General features: G+C 42.2%; 1 protein-coding gene across 1 annotated transcript in view; it reads right to left on the reverse strand.

Moving 5' to 3' along the window:
* The window catches only part of COL4A5 (collagen type IV alpha 5 chain), a 138,634-nt gene that overhangs the window by 65,306 nt on the left and 55,414 nt on the right, over positions 1-17,914 (reverse strand). The window contains exons 3-13 of the mRNA XM_073361228.2: positions 9,821-9,910; positions 7,730-7,774; positions 6,929-6,973; positions 6,763-6,825; positions 5,531-5,584; positions 4,747-4,773; positions 2,411-2,491; positions 1,250-1,312; positions 387-422; positions 248-289; positions 19-111 (exon numbers count right to left, since the gene is read on the reverse strand). Of these exons, the coding sequence (XP_073217329.2) occupies positions 19-111; positions 248-289; positions 387-422; positions 1,250-1,312; positions 2,411-2,491; positions 4,747-4,773; positions 5,531-5,584; positions 6,763-6,825; positions 6,929-6,973; positions 7,730-7,774; positions 9,821-9,910 (639 nt within the window). The remainder of the gene's footprint in view (positions 1-18; positions 112-247; positions 290-386; positions 423-1,249; positions 1,313-2,410; positions 2,492-4,746; positions 4,774-5,530; positions 5,585-6,762; positions 6,826-6,928; positions 6,974-7,729; positions 7,775-9,820; positions 9,911-17,914) is intronic.

A 17,914-nucleotide genomic window follows, 5' to 3' on the forward strand; every position in this document is an offset into this window, starting at 1 on the left:
TCCTCCATTCCCACTCACCTGATCTCCTTTCTGAAACTCTATGTCAGTTGGTCTTTTCTGTTCCCCAATTTGTCCTGGTGGCCCTGGAGGTCCCTGAAGGCCTTGGTCACCCTAACACCCAAAAAGATGGCAAAATATATAAACGTTCCCAGGCTATTACAGACATGGACAACATGAGCCATGCCAGTATGCAGTAAAAGAAGCTTGAATTGTTCTGAAAGCAATACAGTAAAAATCCTCTACTCACTTTTTCACCCTTGGGTCCTTGGAAGTTCAAACCCATATTACCCTGCAAAGAGTTAAAATAATCAACGCTTAGAACAGAGTTGAACAAAACTAAAGGGAAAAATAAGAAAAGAAGGCGGCGGTGGGGCGGGGGGGTATACCTTAGGACCTGGAAGCCCTGTTGGACCAGGAGGTCCCTGTAAAACAAAACAAAACAAAACCATTCTGTTATAACACTTTCTGCTCAGGAGATTGCAAAGCACTTTGGAAACAATGATGATGAGTTATGTTAATAAATAATACCACTGCTACTAATTCTGAAAGAGCCGACCTGTATCTTGTCCTAATTATTTACATCATACCCATATTGACTGGGCATTTGTGTCTCCCACTGAGAGTTGGTCCTCATCCCCAGAAGTTTTACTCAATGCATTAGTATATACAATTGCTTCCTTATTTAATATGCCCAGTTGCAGGTTCAAGTGGAATCCCAAATCCAACACTGATCTATGTGCAAATCCCACCTTGCCCCTGCCCCCAGAGGCTCATAGTGCCCAAAAGGGATAGAAGCAATACCATTCCACTGCACAGGTAGGAGGATAGGGGGAGACAGCACAGGAGCTCCCTCTGCTGTGGTGCACAAGGGGCTTTGGGGGCAGACTGAAAATATGGCTGGTGGATCTGGGATGCATTTAAGCCACCACAAATGGTCATCTAGTGGGCGCAGCAGCTGCAGGGGCACTGAAACAAGCTGGGGTGCTAAAAGACATTGAACAAAACTGTAAACCCTGTATAGGATGGAAGCTGTGCATGCAGTTACTTTTATTACTTCAAGCCAGAGGGTGCTTAGTGAGCAGCTGTGGGGATTGCTATGGTCCTGAAGCAGCAGTAGCTACTGCTCAGCAGCTCTGCCTCAGCTGGAGGCCTGGGCAAGGAGAATTCTCTCCCCCTGTTGCTGAGAAGCTAAATTTGCTTCTAAGAATAGAAAAGAATTAATTCTATGTGACAAGCTAAGGAATCTTACCGTTAAACCTGGTGGCCCAGGGGGACCAATAGGACCTTGTACGCCCAAGGGACCAGGTGGACCCTGTTGGGAAAGGGAAGGAAGGAGTCAGAGATGCCCCTTTCAATGAAAAGCTCCAGCTGGCATCAGTTTGGGAGGGCCTTGGCCATGCAGACAAGAATTAGCACCTCATAAATGTCAACTCCAAGGACAATGTCAACTCCCCTGTCCATGTACAGCCCACATCTAAGGGAAAGGCCTCAAGACCACCAATACCATGGGAACTTACAGCCACTTAACACCAGGGAGTGCCTTGCTGTCAACTTTCAAGGTGCCTCTTTGGATTGCACAAGATTTTTTTTTTAAAACCACTTTTACTCCCTTCCTACATGAAGCAAAAATAACAGGGCACTCTGCATTTCTATGGTCTCTTCCAGCCAAGGGTAGACAGTAGCAAGGCACAGAGCAGAACAACAGAGATGCCAACAGGCCCAGTCTGATCAGACTAGTCCTGTGGTTTGCCTCTCTGCAGTGCACTGGGAAACTGTATCCTTGCTCATGTCCTGTGCAGGCTCATGGGCTCCTCATTCTCTGCTCCCCACACCTCTCCAATAAAATTACTAATGGCTCAACAGGGGAGTGGACTATCTGGTGTCACTAGCCGTTTTCACAGGAAGGTGTGGGAAGCAAAGACCCACTGATGGGCTGGAGCCACTGGACTGCTGAGGAGATGCAGCCTAAGGAGAACAGCTGAGGCTCTGCTCTCATTTCCCCTTATCCACAGCCCAGCAGGGCAGATGCTAGTTTTACTAAGGGAGAGGAATAGTATAGAACTCAGGAACTAGCCCAGACTCAGAGTGCGTCTCAGAGGGGTAGGGAAATACACAAGCGCACTGTGGCAGCCAGCAGGTAGCTCTTAGCACTGCTATACTCTGAAGACAGCAGCCCCAGGCCCTCATTGGCCCCCTGCTGGCTGCTTCACTCATGTGCAACCTCACTTCCCAAAAACTATACAGTACATTAAATGTTGGACCTGTTCCTTTTATAGAAACACATGTGCTTTATAGCACTGAATATTGTTCTAGCCATTAATTATGCTGTCAGACTGAATTAATATTCAGTTCAGTGTAGTTTGTCCCCTACCAAAAAGCATACAATCAACAAATACTTTAGGCAACTTACTGGTAACCCTGGAAGTCCTGGAAATCCTGGGTCACCTTTCTGGCCTGACAGTGATGACAGAATTATTTCACCCGGATCGCCCTAAAAGAACAACAATTGATTTAAAAAAATCAATACCACACTGCATTCTTCCAGTTCAAGCTAGCTTCAAAAGACAGCGAGAAGTCATATTAATGCCCAGAGATATGTAGAACTACTATTTCTATAACACAGGTACTTCATTCTCCAATAAACAACCCTTTAAAAAAAAAGTTACCTATTTACTTACAGAATTAATTTTTGCGGTGCTTAGAACCTTTTACCAGCCATCCAAGTACACCATATTTTTATCTGCATGCTGGATAAAAGCACCCAACTTGAATTTCAAAAGGTTAGGGGATTAAAATAAACATGAAAGAAAAGTAAAAAATATTTTATCTCCATTGGAAAGCAACAAACGGGTTGGCAGAAAATTGGTTTACACAGCTATCTCCCATATCCCAGAGGATGGGCCCTATTACATTAGGGTCTGCAATTACCTTAGGCCATACAGCATAACTCAACTTTAAGCAACGCTTCTTATGTGGCTTTGTTATAAGTTTATTTACAGATATTTGACTTTTTTCTTTTTTTGAAGTTGGTTGGGAAGTGGGAGTGGGGCTGGGGAAAAAAAATGCAGCAGTGTTAAAGTCATCATTCCATGACCCCACAGTGCCAAGCTGTCCTTTCAGCAGCAGTTTGAGAGAACTTTTCCATCGTCCAAATTTAGTATTTAATAGAAGAAAGTATATTTAAATTGGCTCTCGGTCCATATGCTCAAGTAGCTCAAAAAAACAAAAATAAAGGCTTAAAAAATAATAAAATGTGACTCTATTTAAACTAGGAGGAAAAAGGTGCCTCTCTTATCCATCATGTAGATGTTTCCTAAGAGAATATAACTCTCTGCATTACCCCTCTTCCCATGATAATTTAAGTGATGTGTAATATTTTCTAACAGTAATTAGCCACTGCAGGGTGCACAAGCAAGCTACTTGTACACTTCTTGGTGGTTCTAGGCCTTCTATTAGCCTAACGCCTCACAACACACCTGGGGCATTCACTAATAGCCTGCTTGTGCACACACCATTGTGTCTTATTGTTATATTAAATTACAATGGAAGGAAATTGTCCTTTAAAATAAGGATCTATGCCTGTGAGGAGACTCAGATACCAAAGCTGGTGTGTCAGTGGTTTCCCAGTCTTGGGGAGAAGGGTGTGTGTGTGTGGATTATTATTATTATTTTGTGGATTTATCACCTGTCCTGGAACCCATTCTAGTCACCTGTGATAATCGCCATTTCCATGGTTCTTTGGGGAATGGGTAGGACCAAGGGACTCTGAAGCTACTTCATTTTTACCACCTGCAAGCTCAGTGTGCTCCTTGCCATATGTGAGGCCCGTAACAATGTGATCAAAATAGTTGGCAGGATAGAAACAACTGTCAAGGTCATGCTAGTGATTTCTCTACAAATATTCTGTATTGTAGGATTTTCTATATTTTAATCTATTTAGAGCGTATGCATATACACCAAGGCGTATGCATATACACCAAGATACACAGTTTAAAACACATTTCTATACTGTTAAATAGTTCCTATAGAAGAGCAGAGATAATTCTAACTAAGAACTAAATCATCTATTTTTTTCTGTGAAGTAGCAATTTACGTTCCAGCATATAGGAAGGTCCCTGTGTATTCCATGATCCCATGACTGTAGAATTTCATCCCAACTTCTTGCTAGCCCTCATGGTTGAGAAGAAAACCATTAAGCAAACAAATTGGCATGCTGTTGTTTTCCTGAGTCTGCAGAACATTGCTGAGAGGTGTAAACTGCTCCATTCATCTTTATGGGGTATAACTAAAACCTACAGATGACAATTCAAACGCACGCATTTCATTGCTGATCATTTTAGCAGAAATATCCTACTAACGTACTTCTCTCAAAATCCTAAACTGTATTCCATGCCTTTTCAGATACAAATGCCCCCTCTCGCCCTATTAAGTTGCCAAAATGTATTTGAATTTAATATTTGAACACCACACATGGTGACTGTTGTATATATTGTACTATTCATTCACACATTGAATTCAGTAAAGGCCTGCATTTGTTTTTTTTTTAAATTGAGTACGAATGCTGCAGAGTTGCCAATTGGTCATTAAGGAATGGCACAGAAACCAGGGGCCTGGTGCAGAATTTAGGAGCAGCTTGCTGTGGAATATGCAGGACCTTGATTATAGGCAAACAGGTTACTTTTGTCAGATGCACACTAAACATCCATGCTCGCTTAACAGTTAGTTGCAAAAGCCCAGAATACTTACCTTCATACCTGGTAGGCCAGGAGGTCCCTTTGTTAAAAGAAATAAAAATAAGGAAGGGTGAGAAAATATCATACAATCAGCAACAAAAAAAGAAGGTATGAATGTATTATTGACATATCATTCACAAAACACTGAACAGACTTCACTGAGAGGGGCAAGGTGACAAAGGGGAGAAAGACACAAAGGATACAAAACAAGGAGACCCTAACATTTCAAGCCTTTGCTGCTTCACTGCTATTCAAGATGAAAGTTCTTCGGCAGCATTTTGAGCAAATATTGAACACTTGCTAAATTGTTTTGTTTTTCATATGCCTCCTCTTATTCTGTATATTACATGCTCATGGTTTCTCTTCTACCAATTCTTACTCCTGCAGGAATCACTTCACTGTGCATTCTTGCATTTTACAGAGAAAAATCTGCACTGTATTTTTTTCTGATCCACAAATAGACAGCATCACTCCCAGATGTGCCTGGGGACATCACTTAAGATCGCTCTTCTCCCACCTCCACACATTTGTTTTCTCTGCAAGTGGCACAGCATCTCAGCAGTGAGAGAATGTAATATTCAAGAAAAGAAGAAATCAAATTCCCTGTTAGCTTTACAAATAGCTTACACCAGAAAAGCTGGATGTCTTGAAGCACACCCAAATGATATTCCATTGAATTATTTACTTGTGGAAATTTTAATATAGTTATTTGGGCACTGACTGTTTCACAATTCTAGGCAAGGGGTTTTCTGTGGGTTACAGGAAGTAGATCTGATTATATAAAATCTCTTACTTACAGGAGGACCTTGTAAACCTGGAAAACCTGGACTGCCTGGGAATCCACGTTCCCCCTAAAGAAGGCAGAGAGAAGAGGCTTAGCCAGCAACAAAACAAGTGATGATACTAAAAAAATTAACACTATTGTAAGCTCATGAACCTGGAATGGAGAAAGGGGCATTGCAGCAGGTTATGGGTTAAACAGTTTACAAAACAAAAATCACAGGTATAAAAAACAGAAGAAAAAGCGTCCAATGGGCTCAAATAGTGTCATGTGCATCAGGTCTATTTTTCTGAAAAGATACTATAGCCGGCAATGCTATAGAAAAAGTCAATTGCCTGGAAGCAGGCAGGTATCTCAATTTGAACATGAACCTTCATAGATGTGCCAGAGATAAATTAACTCATTACCTAGACAATTTCATTTTATGATCTATCCTTATCACAGCGATTTTGCAATCAGTGGTTCCAAGATGACTAAGCCAACAATAAATTACTATCTCCAAATAAACAAGAAGAATATTTGGCACTTATCACCTTCAAAGCACTGTAACAAAATCAGGGTATGTCTACACTGCAAAACAAAACAAAACAAAATCTCTGGGGCACTGAGTCTCAGAGCCTGGTTCAACTGATTCAGGCTTGTGCGGCTTGTACTACAGGGCTAACAATAACAGTGTAGATGTTCGCAAAAAGAAAAGGAGTACTTGTGGCACCTTAGAGACTAACCAATTTATCTGAGCATAAGCTTTCATGAGCTACAGCTCACCTCATCGGATGTTGCTGTTTGAGCTGAAGCCTGGGTTCTGAGATTCTCCCCATTCACTGGGTATCAGAGCCACGGACTTCAAAAGAGCTCCACATGGTGCAAGTGTCCACTTGCATGGATCAGATGGCAGGCCTAGGGCCTAATCATGCAACACACTGGTCGGTTATTATTATCCGCAATTTTACATGTGAAGTAACAGGTAGAGGGGGTCATTTTATTACCCAATGCTACAAAGCGTCAGAGCCATGACTGGATCTTGGCTATTTCCTAGCTCCTGATCATGTGAAGTAGACTGTGATCCTGTCTCTCATTTCAGAAGATGTGAATTGGCATTATATGGACCCACCTGTAGCCCAGTAATAGCTTACACTAACCAGCACAGTAAGCTATTCCCGTTTGCTCTCATCAGTCACAAAGACAAGTTCTATTTCTTTATTATGCTATCATTACGGCATCAAGAATTTCCAAGGTGCCATGTCCCACCTTTGTTCCATTGCATCCGGGGATACCTTGAAGTCCTGGTGGCCCATCCTGCCCTGGTAACCCCTTGAACATGGAAGGAAGGACAGCACAATTAGCTAAGGATGATCTGTGCAAAAAGAAAAAATAAGCGATAATCTTCTCAACTGTAAAGCCAAATCCTACTTACGGGAAGTCCTGGTGTTCCTGGAAATCCTGGCAGACCTGGAGGACCCTGGAGGGGAAATAACCATATTTATTTGTAAGTGTGGTGGTGGGAGGGGGACTATTTGTTTTTTAAAAAGAATTCCCATTATTTATAGCCTATTGATGTTTCTATAAGTAAAGGACTATGGAAACACCAGAACCACTCCTCGGTGAAAAATAGCCACATGCATGTACCGTACTTTACAACATACTGGGGGGGGAATTTAAAGTACTGGGTTAATGTTTTATTAAATTTGTTTCAGAAAAAACATGAAACAAAACCACAAGAGAAAAGACAGCAATTGCAGACACATTAATGGGTATATACACTATACACATTAAGGACTAAGTCCTCAGATGTTGAAAATTGATGTGTCTCCACTGAAGCCAATGAAACTACATGGGGAACTACATACATTTCCACGAATGGAGGATCTGCCCATAAAGTACAGCAGACAGGAATAAAAGCTGAAGGATTCACAGACAAACCAGGAATCTACTTATGTAGCAGAATAAAAGTCTCTCTCTTTCATTGTAAAGTCAACAGAGGGGCTGGATTTTGACCTATGAAGCTAGTTTGAGTCCTGTATAGCACGATGGACTGAATAAGCCTTTATTGCTAAATTTATTAAAAGTATGACAAGAAATCCCCTTGGGAAGAATACATTTCTCTTTTGATTCAACTCTACATTTTTTACTCATCTAGCTTTCTGTAACCCACATCTCCAGATCAAAGCAATTCATGTATGTTATGTACTATACCCTGACATGTGGTGTCACTTACTCTGATTCCTTTGGGTCCAGTAGGCCCTGGAAGGCCATCATCACCCTGTAAAGAACATGGAAAAGGTAAAATTGATAATATTATGTATACTAAAGTAAACCAAAAACTTGAATAAAAAGTCAAAATATTTAAGACAAAAGGTGCCTGGTACATCCTGTCAGTATCATGTTGTTAGAAGTTCTATTATTTATTACCATCTGAAAGAAAGAGGTTTTCAAACCTCTTTCTTTAGGATTTACTGTTGAGTTGGGATTGAAAAGCATTTTGTGCACTTAGTAACCAAGGACTTATAGTTAACAGTTTCTGTTCAGATAGTTTTATATCTGCCTGCATATTACTAATTTCCTTCAGCTTGCTATACTTTAGCATATGTGCTATACTGTGCTCCAGTGGGTAAAAGATAATAGTAGATTGCTTGCAAATTTCAGAGCGTTACAGGAATTCAGAGCTATGCAATAGGACAGGGGTGGCCAAGCTGTGACTCTGGAGCCACAAGTGGCTCTTCAGAAGTTAATATGTGGCTCCTTGTCTAGGCACCGACTCTGGGGATGGAGCTACAGGTGCCAACTTTCCAATGTGCCGGGGAGCACTCTCTACTCAACCCCTGGCTCTGCCACAGGCCCTGCCTCCACTCTACCCCTTTCTGCACCCTCCTCATAGCCAGCTGTGCCCTCGCTCCTCCCCCTTTCCCCCCAGAGCCTCCTGCACGCCATGAAACAGCTGATTGGAAGGTGCCGGGGAAGGCACTGATTGGTGGGACTGCTGATGGGTGGGAGGCTCTGGGAGGGTGGGGGTTGCTGATGGGGGGGGGGCTGCTGACATATTATATGGCTCTTTGGAAATGTACGTTGGTAAATTCTGGCTCCTTCTCAGGCTCAGGTTGGCCACACCTGCAACAGGACATCTGCCAAAGAAGTGCATTGAAGAGAGTATAAATATACTTATATTTTCTAAGCAAAACATCTGATCAAACCTCTTATTCCCCATTTGCTCTTTCCTTCCTTGCCATCCCTTGCTATATCTGATTCATCTATAACATTTTTGCTTTTTTAATTTTCTGTTTACTGTTTCCACTTCTTGAGTCCCTCCTCTATGTGATGAAAAGCAATAACTTCTTTCCCGTGGTTTCTGAAATGTGACTGTTTTGTATAACGTATGTGTTTACAGAATGAAGAGCCAGATTATGGATAAAGATGACAAAATTAGATAATGTATCTATTTATGTATGTAAAATAAAAAGCAGAGTTGGAGGTATTTCAACACTATACAGTCAGAATTAGAACATTTTAATCTTATTCGGGAGCAGACAGTTACAAATGTGGGCAATTCAGGAATTAAAGAGCATTCATCTCTTCTCTTCAGTGTTGTACTATTGTTTTGGAGTCACACAAGGGGCTTGTTTTAATCCCTTACTTGCTTCCCCACAAAACAATGACCGTAAGAAAACATTTGTACTTCATGGCAGAGTAGAAGTGGGACCATTCACACAGCTGGCAAACAGATATGACTTCATCACTTCACTAAGTGATGGAATCACAGGACTGTGGGAGAGGGGATTTCAGTTATTTGACAATGTGTGTTACATGGCCGAGTAAAGCTGCAACGCGGCATGTCAGTAAGCCTGATCTCTAACCCCTTTCCCTTAGAGCAGTCAGTCTGGCCACTTTCACACCTAATGAATTGGTGTGTGTATTAGTGCATAGGTGCTGGGACTAGGGATGCTGCAGCATCCCCCAGCTTGAAGTGATTTCCATCATATACAGGGTTTACAGTTTGGTTCAATGGCTCTCAGCACCCCCACTATACAAATTGTTCCAGAACTCCTGTACGAGTGAGGGGTAGATTGCTTATCTGAGGAGCACAAATATTTTCCCTACTGTTTACTGCCTTAAGTTATAGACTTCCACAGCAGGACAGTAATGTAACAGGCTGCCAGGAACTGTACCACTGAAACATTAACCCAATAACACTCTCTGAATCAGGAGCTCTGGAGATGGCACTAATGCATTTTGTGTCAGTATATCAGGAAATCTAGACACTGCCTGCACCAGAGGTAACATTTATATAGAGTTTGGATACATTGTTACTTACCTTTATGCCTCTTGGGCCAGGAGGTCCCTCTGGTCCCGGAAACCCGGGTAAACCGGGCTGACCTTCTAACCCTGGGAACCCCCTCTCGCCCTACAAACGGAAGCAGGGAAAATTAAGTACTTTTACATGCTGCACAGGATATTTATGATAAGTTCAGACAATACAATACTTCAGCTTGCTACAGAGAACTGGAAAGAAGTTAAGCAGCTAGAGTAATTTAAAGCACATTAAGGCGTCAAATCTGACTTCTTGATAAACATCACAACTACTTAACTATGGGATTTCCAGGCAATAGAGCGTACAACTCATTTCAATGACTCTGTATCAATCATACCAATTAAACAGATTAAGTGTGCTGTCTATCTAGTATTTAAACTAGTCTCGATTGGTCATTTGTCAAATTTTTCAAAGGAGTACCTTTGGCTTTCTCCCAGGCTTCCCAAGTGCATGAAGCAGCTTTCTGTAAAAACTCACAAAGCTACCACTGTCCTTTTCCAAATACTGCCTTTAAAGTCACTTCTGCTGTGACACCTATAAAAAAACTCAACTAGGGAAGCTGCTGTGCTGTGACCCATACTCATCATGCTGTTACCTTGTGCTTCCTCAGTCTGTTGTATTCACCTGTTGCCTCATCTTATACTTTAACTGTCTGCTCTTGGGGGCAGGTATAATTTCTCATGTGTTTGTACAGTACTTAGCACAACGGGGTCCTGCTCTCTGACAGGGAGCCTGGGTGATACCAACGCTGCCACCATAGGTAAACTGGAATTTACCAGCATAAATTTATTCGTACGCAATTTTATCATTATGAAATTTGAACAATTATATGTTACATACACCCCTACATTAGAAGAACATTATGATTGCAAACTCAAATACTCAGAAGTTGAGAAATGCCAGAATTAAGGTTGCCTGTGCAATCTTAATTCAGCTCCTTTGTGTGTATGCATTATGATAGTCTTCAATTACACAATCACATACTATTTTTACCACAAGACCCCTGCCTCCTTCAGTGCTCAGGTTGGGCAATGATCACTTAATGAGCAGCTACTCAATATTTTGTTTTAGCCTCATTGTTCAATGCATTGACCATGGCCTTATTTACTGCACACTATTCAAACCCTATGCTGAATACAGAATAATTAATTTTGTCATGGACATCTCTGTGGCCCTCATTATGGACTGACTGCTCGACAAACGCTAATGAATTTATTTTCTCAACACCCCGGTGAGGCAAAGGACTATTATTACCCTCATTTTACAGATGTGGAACTAAGGTAGAGAGAGTAAAGTCAAAAGGGTCCACTAATTTTGGATAACCAATGTGGGACACACAACACCTGAGAAAGCAAGAACTCCAGCCTCCAGAGGGTATTTTGGTGTTTCAGAAGCAAGAGCACGCTGATAGCTGCATCACAATTTTCAGTTTTTACAGGATTTGCAGATCAGCATCTGACCTTTTTTTGTCAACATGGCCTGGGGAATTTGAATGAATGGTCAGTCACTAATTAACGCATAAGTGGAATACTCTCCAATGAGCATTAGTGTTTGTATATTATTTATTTAAAGGAAATTTCAAAAAAATTTAAGAACACTGGGAAAGCCTCATCTCCTCCCTCAGCACCAATTTACTACCCCTTGCTGCTGCTGCCTGAGCAGTAACATTATGACATCAAAGATTATCAGCCACTCATCACTCTTTGGGGAGTGTCACTGGAGCCCTGGTTATCATGGCAATGACTGCTTTTGACAACTGATTTACCTCAGACTCTCATTGCACTATTGCAAAGAAGGGTCCCAGGAGGGTCTGTAATGAGAGCAGACTGGAGGTGGTTAAGCTCCCACTGCGTTCTAAGGGTAATTGTTTGTTAGAAAAGAGATGACTAAGGGGGAAGGAGGGAGGGGCTTCCCAGGAGAACACGGGGCCGGGGGCCACAACCGAGGCCAGGGGAGGCTTAGTGTGCTTTGACCTACTGCCCATGGGTAAAAGGCTATAAAATCATGAGTGGTGTGGAGAAAGGAAATGGGGATGTCTTATTTACCTCCTCAAACAACACAAGAACCAGGGGTCACCCAATGAAGGTAACAGGCAGCACATTTAAAATAAGCAAAAGGAAATACTTCATACAATGCACAGTCAACCTGGGAGACTTGTTGCAATGGGATGTTGTGAAGGGCAAAAGTGTAACTGGGTTCTAAAAAGAATTAGGTAAGTTCATGGAGGATAGGTCCATCGCTCACTATTAGCCAAGATGGGTAGGGATGTAACACCAGGCGCTAAGTGTCCCTAAACCTCTGACTGCCAGAAGCTGGAACTGGACCACAGTAGATGGACCACTTGATAAGTGCCTTGTTCTGTTCATTCCCTCCAAAGCATCCGGCACTGGCCACTGTCAGAAGACAGTGTGGACTGTCTAGACAGTCCACGAGTCAGATGCAGTTCAACTCTTCTTATGTTACCTTGCTCAAAAAGGGTTACATGAAAATAAGATACAATATATGGAAAAAGGATCTGCAATTTTGTGTTTAGATGTTTCTCGCAAGTTTGGGAAGTTATGACTTTCAGAATATTTGTTTGTTTTTTAAGACGACGTGGGGCATTATAGATAGCGATTCCAGTTTCTGTAAAAATTTAAAAACTGTAATTTAGAAGTTTCAATAAAAAGATTTTTTTAGGGCTGTCAAGTGATTAAAACAATTAATTGTGATTAATCGCCCTGCTAAACAATAGTATACCATTTATTTAAATATTTTTGAATGTTTTCTACATTTTCAAATACAGTATATTGATTTTAATAATACAAAATAAAGTGTAAAGTGCTCAGTTTTTTTTAAATCAAATATTTTCCCCTGTAAAAAAACAAAAGAAATAGTATTTTTCAATTCACCTAATACAAGTACTGTAATGCAATCTTGATCATGAAAGGTTTCAGCGTGGTAGCTGTGTTAGTCTGTATCAGCAAAAACGACTAAGAGTCCTTGTAGCACCTTAGAGACTAACCAATTAATTTGGGCAAGTTGAACTTACAAATGTAGAATTATATACAAAAAAAATGCATTCAAAAAACAATACAAAATGTAAAACTTTAGAGCCTACAAGTCCACTCAGTCCTATTTCTTGTTCAGCTAATCGCTCAGACAAACAAGTTTGTTTACATTTGCAGGAGATCATGCTGCCCGCTTCTTGTTTACATTATCACCTGAAAGCGAGAACAGGTGTTCGCATGGTACTACTGTAGATGGCGTTGCAAGATATTTACATGCCAGGTGCATTAAAGAGTCACATGTCCGTTCATGCTTCAACCACCATTCCAGAGGTCATGCGATAAATCGACAGCCCTAGTTTTTTTAATACAATTTTAATTTAATTAATTCCAACATATTAATGAACACAGGGCCTAGAGGTAAAATGGAGATAACAGTGGCAAAAAAGAATATACAATGACAACAAATGTGTAAGTGCTTTATTATTTAAACAGTACACTTATTAATAGGGGAAAAAACTAAGGAAATTCAAAAACAAAACTTCCATTTAACACTAGTTAAGGTCATTCTCAAAACAGCCAACTAAAGCATAAAATATGAGGAAATACAAAGTTAAGAATTAAAGGGTTACCAAGTCAAGTGCCCTCAAGTTAGAAAATGCCAGAATGAATGTTGCCACTGCAACCCTAAGTTGGCCCCTTTGTGTGTATACACAATTTAGAAAGCCACAGGACTCCAGTCTCATTCACTGCATAGGACAGATCTGCTGTGGGGTGAATTTAGGTTGCGTAGTAAAGGAAGCTATCACCTGTGGGATCCTGCTTCATTTGTTGCAGAAGTTGGAGAGTGAATGAAACTGGGGACAGCAGGAAGAGAAAAGGATGGTCTCATGACTCAGGTGTTTGAATGTTGCCCTGAAGAATTCGATTCTATCCCTGCTTCTTCAACTGGAGTTCCTGTGTGATGTTGGGCAAGTAACTTACCCCAGACTCTTCACAGGTGGTCATTTCTGCATCTAAATTAAAGGCCTACAGACTGGGGGCCAAATTAAGGTTGTACAGGCAACAGTCCTTCTGGCATTTCCTAACTTGAGTACTGGACTTTGTAACCTTTTAATCTTTAACTTTGTATTTCTTAAATTTTTATGGTTTAGTTAATTGAGAAGAGGAACCTTAACTCATGTTAAATGAAGTATTTTGTTTAGGAATAGGTTACACTACAAACTAGAGAGCTTTTCCTTTTTAATTGGCTAGTTCTCTTATTGCACACACCGCCCGATAGCCCTCATAGATAACACCTTGATCAAGGTGTTAGGAAATTGAGATGGGTATTTTTGTTGGTTTTTGCTATTGGTCCAGCAGCTTTACTCCATCAGGTTAGAGAAGTTACAGAAATAATTTGGAAGTACTGTCAAGGGCTAGATGACCCAGAAAGTCTAATCCTGACCATCCTAGGTTGGGATTTCTTTTCACTGTACATATGTTTTACCTAGCAGACTGTGAAAGTTGCTAGTGATGGTACTTCAACTGCCACATCTAACTGACCTTCCTTCTAAAAAATGGTTTCCTCTTAGTTAAAAATTAAATGTACCCTTTTGTTTCAGGCCATTATTCCACTGTATCCACAGGTGCCAACTCTGTGGTTGCTCTGGGGCCCATTAGCTGTTTGGTGGCTGGCAGGAGGCGCTCTAGGGAGGTCAGAGAGCAGCAGGTGGGTGGGAGGTGGCGGGAAGACGTGGAGCGGGGGAGGGGCCTTGGGGGAAGGAGTTGGGGGCAAGGTCTCAGCCTCAGGCTGGAGCACCCTCCTGGAAAAATATAAGATCAGTCCCAGGCACTGACTTACCTAGGAAATTTATTTACAGACAGTTGTACTCCTAAAAGGAACAAGTATTACTATTTAGGATTTAACAAAAACTACTTGACAGTTTAATTCCAGTTTGTTGTTCTTATAAATAGGGTATCAGGCTTCAGCACTATGCATAAAGATGTAGAACCATTCTGCTGACTCACCTTAGATACAAGCCAGAGAGATGAGTATTATTAACTCAAACCCAGGATATAAAAGGGTCTGAGTGTCTCTAAAAAAGTGGAAACAAAGAATTTGGGGAGGGTGTGCCTTGCAGGGAAGACACTAGCAACAGCTAAGTTCTGGAGCAAGCTCTGGCAAAAGATTTTTATGTATTAAGTAAATATGTTCATATGCAAGAGTTGTGCTAGGAAGAGCACCTCCTAGTAAAGCCCATACAATGCCTCCTACTCTTATTTGGGTTAAGGTTACAGGAGGTTACTCCTGCAAGCAGCACTGTGCGCACTAAAAGCCTGGAATTGTAGATCTACTGACAAAACACTAATTTGAAACATGCAAATAGGATACAGACCTGGATACAGGGCAGATGATAGTAAACGGATACTTTGCAAAGTCTGCATCACAGCCAAAAGGCCATACAACTAGATTTTTTTTTTTTTTTTTTGGGAGTATTGCCCAAATGTTCCTATAGGTGTTATCTTTAGAACCAGCAGCTCACCTGCATGTTTTAGGGTCTCAGTTCTAAACAAAGATTAAATTGGGAGACCAAGACATTTGAAAAGGAAAGATTTCAGAGTAACAGCCGTGTTAGTCTGTATTCGCAAAAAGAAAAGGAGGACTTGTGGCACCTTAGAGACTAACCAATTTATTAGAGCATAAGCTTTCGTGAGCTACAGCTCACTTCTTCAGATGCATATCGTGGAAACTGCAGCAGGCTTTATATATACACAGAGAATATGAAACAATACCAGGACAGTGGGGTGGGAATAGGTATTGTTTCATATTCTCTGTGTATATATAAAGCCTGCTGCAGTTTCCACGATATGCATCTGAAGAAGTGAGCTGTAGCTCACGAAAGCTTATGCTCTAATAAATTGGTTAGTCTCTAAGGTGCCACAAGTCCTCCTTTTCTTTTTGTTGAAAAGGAAAGAGACACAGGAAGCTAAACAGTTATACAGGAGAACTGCAAATAGATGCAGATGCTTCTAAAACTATGGTGTTTGGATTATGAAACAAACATGCTTCAAAGAGCACTTAAAAGTACCACCCCAGCAAATGTGGGCCTAGCAGGAGGCAAACTGTTGCCGGAGCAACTCTTGTTCAGACTCTGCTAGCAAGTCTGCCCCCAACCGTGAACAGATGATTTGAAACACTGGTCTAGGGAATAGTTATAGGATTGTAGCATAGATGTTTCCTTAGGGAATTACTTCAGACTAATTACAGCGTGAGTAGTTATTTCCTCCATAAAAATTACTGTTTGACAGATACAAGTATCTAGCCAAGGGAAGAGGTAGATAGCATTTGGCCAAGTGAGCTACCTTTATATAAGCAGGTATAAATACAGGGGGCAGATTTTCAAAGAGCTTCCATCCAGAATTGCCCACCCTACTTTATGGTTGCACTATTGTGTGCTCCCAAACCTCTAGTCCGCAGGAACAAACTTTTTCTTGGCAAATGCAGATGTCCAGCTACCTGGCTTGCTTGCACAAAACAGTGTTGGTGGGCTCCAAAACAGAAGACATTTCTGAAATCTTGGCCCAAAACTGTCAGAAAAGCCATCTATCCGTTTATGCTGGTGGGGGGCTGGGGAAGAGAAAAAGTAAACAGAAACAGCCCTGGTCAGCAGGGAAGGGGCCCTGTTTTTTGTGACAACAGACCCATTATATAAAGTTCCTATACTGCGGGTAGGGTCAGAGGAAGGGTCTCCTTGCTGGAGAAACCGGGTGTGGATGCTGAACTTTCTGAAAATTGACATGTTTTCTAGTGGAAATGGGAGGATGCTGAAAGACATGGAAAATGAAGGCTAGCTAATCCTATTAGCCCAAATACTAACCTAAACCTTGCTGTCTTCCCCACTCCACTCAGCAGAAGCGTAGACACATTGGCACTCTCACATTTGGAATCTTAGGAGATGCAGCCATACATAGAATCTATGTCAACCATCACAGAATGAAAGTGCTGCTGTATTGAATGGAAAGTAGAAGAGATACTGGCAGGAGCATAAATGTTCATAAATGCAAAGTTCTTCAAACAAGAGACCTTAAAGTTAGGCACCTAAAACAAAAAGTGACCTGAGCACCCACAACGTTCAGTGACTGCAATGGGTGACACAAAGGCTCAGCACTTCTGAAAACCAGGCCACTTTGATTTAGATGCCGAACTGTATGTGCCCACATACGAATAATTTAGGCACATGCTATTGCAGCACCTCGGACCCTTCCCATCAGCTGGAGGTTCTGCAGGTGTTGTATAGTATTTATTGTGTCTTGATATAGAAGTAATGACTACATATGAACGTATGAAGCTCTGATATAGAGTGCTGATAGCAGGGATGGGCAAACTTTTTGGCCCAAGGGCCACATCGGGGTGCGAAACTGTATGGAGGGCTGGGTAGGGAAGACTGTGCCTCCCCAAACAGCCTGGCCCCCCTCCCCCATCCGACCCTTCCCCACCCCCTGACTGCCCCCCTCAAAACACTCCACCCATCCAATCCCCCCCCGCTCTTTGTCCCCTGACCACCGCCCCCCAGAACCCCACCCCCCGTTTCCCATCCCCTGCCCCTCCCAAACCTCTGCCCTATTCAACCATCCTCTGTTCCCTGTCCCCTGCTGACCCCCGCATCCAACTGCCCCCTGTCCCCTGACTGCCCCTTTCCTCCGGCTCCGCCCTCCTTACCATGCTGCTCAGAGAAGCATGTCTGACTGCTGCGCCGCCAGGCCGGAGCCAGACTCTCTGCCACTCTGCCCTGCATGAGCGCGTGGCGGCGTGACTGCAGGAGAGGGGGGACAGTGGGGAAAGGCCGGGGGCAAGCCTCCTGGGCCAGGAGCTCAGGGGCCGGGCGAGATGGTCCCGGGGGCCGGATGTGGCCTGGGGGCCAGAGCGTGGCCACAATAGCCACTACTGAAGGGTGAGACTTGAAAGACTGCTCATTGCCATTGGACTCCCCCTTCCGTTCTTTATATTAGTATTTACCTTGCCTTTCATCCAAATATGTTACTTGGTTCTATTAGATAGCATGGTACATACACCACCCTAGAGACCAAGGGCAGCTTTTCAAAAAGGTATAATGTGCTTAGTGGGGTT

Source organism: Lepidochelys kempii, chromosome 9 (assembly GCF_965140285.1).
Source record: "Lepidochelys kempii isolate rLepKem1 chromosome 9, rLepKem1.hap1, whole genome shotgun sequence".
In the NCBI taxonomy this organism is placed as follows: Eukaryota; Metazoa; Chordata; order Testudines; family Cheloniidae; genus Lepidochelys; species Lepidochelys kempii.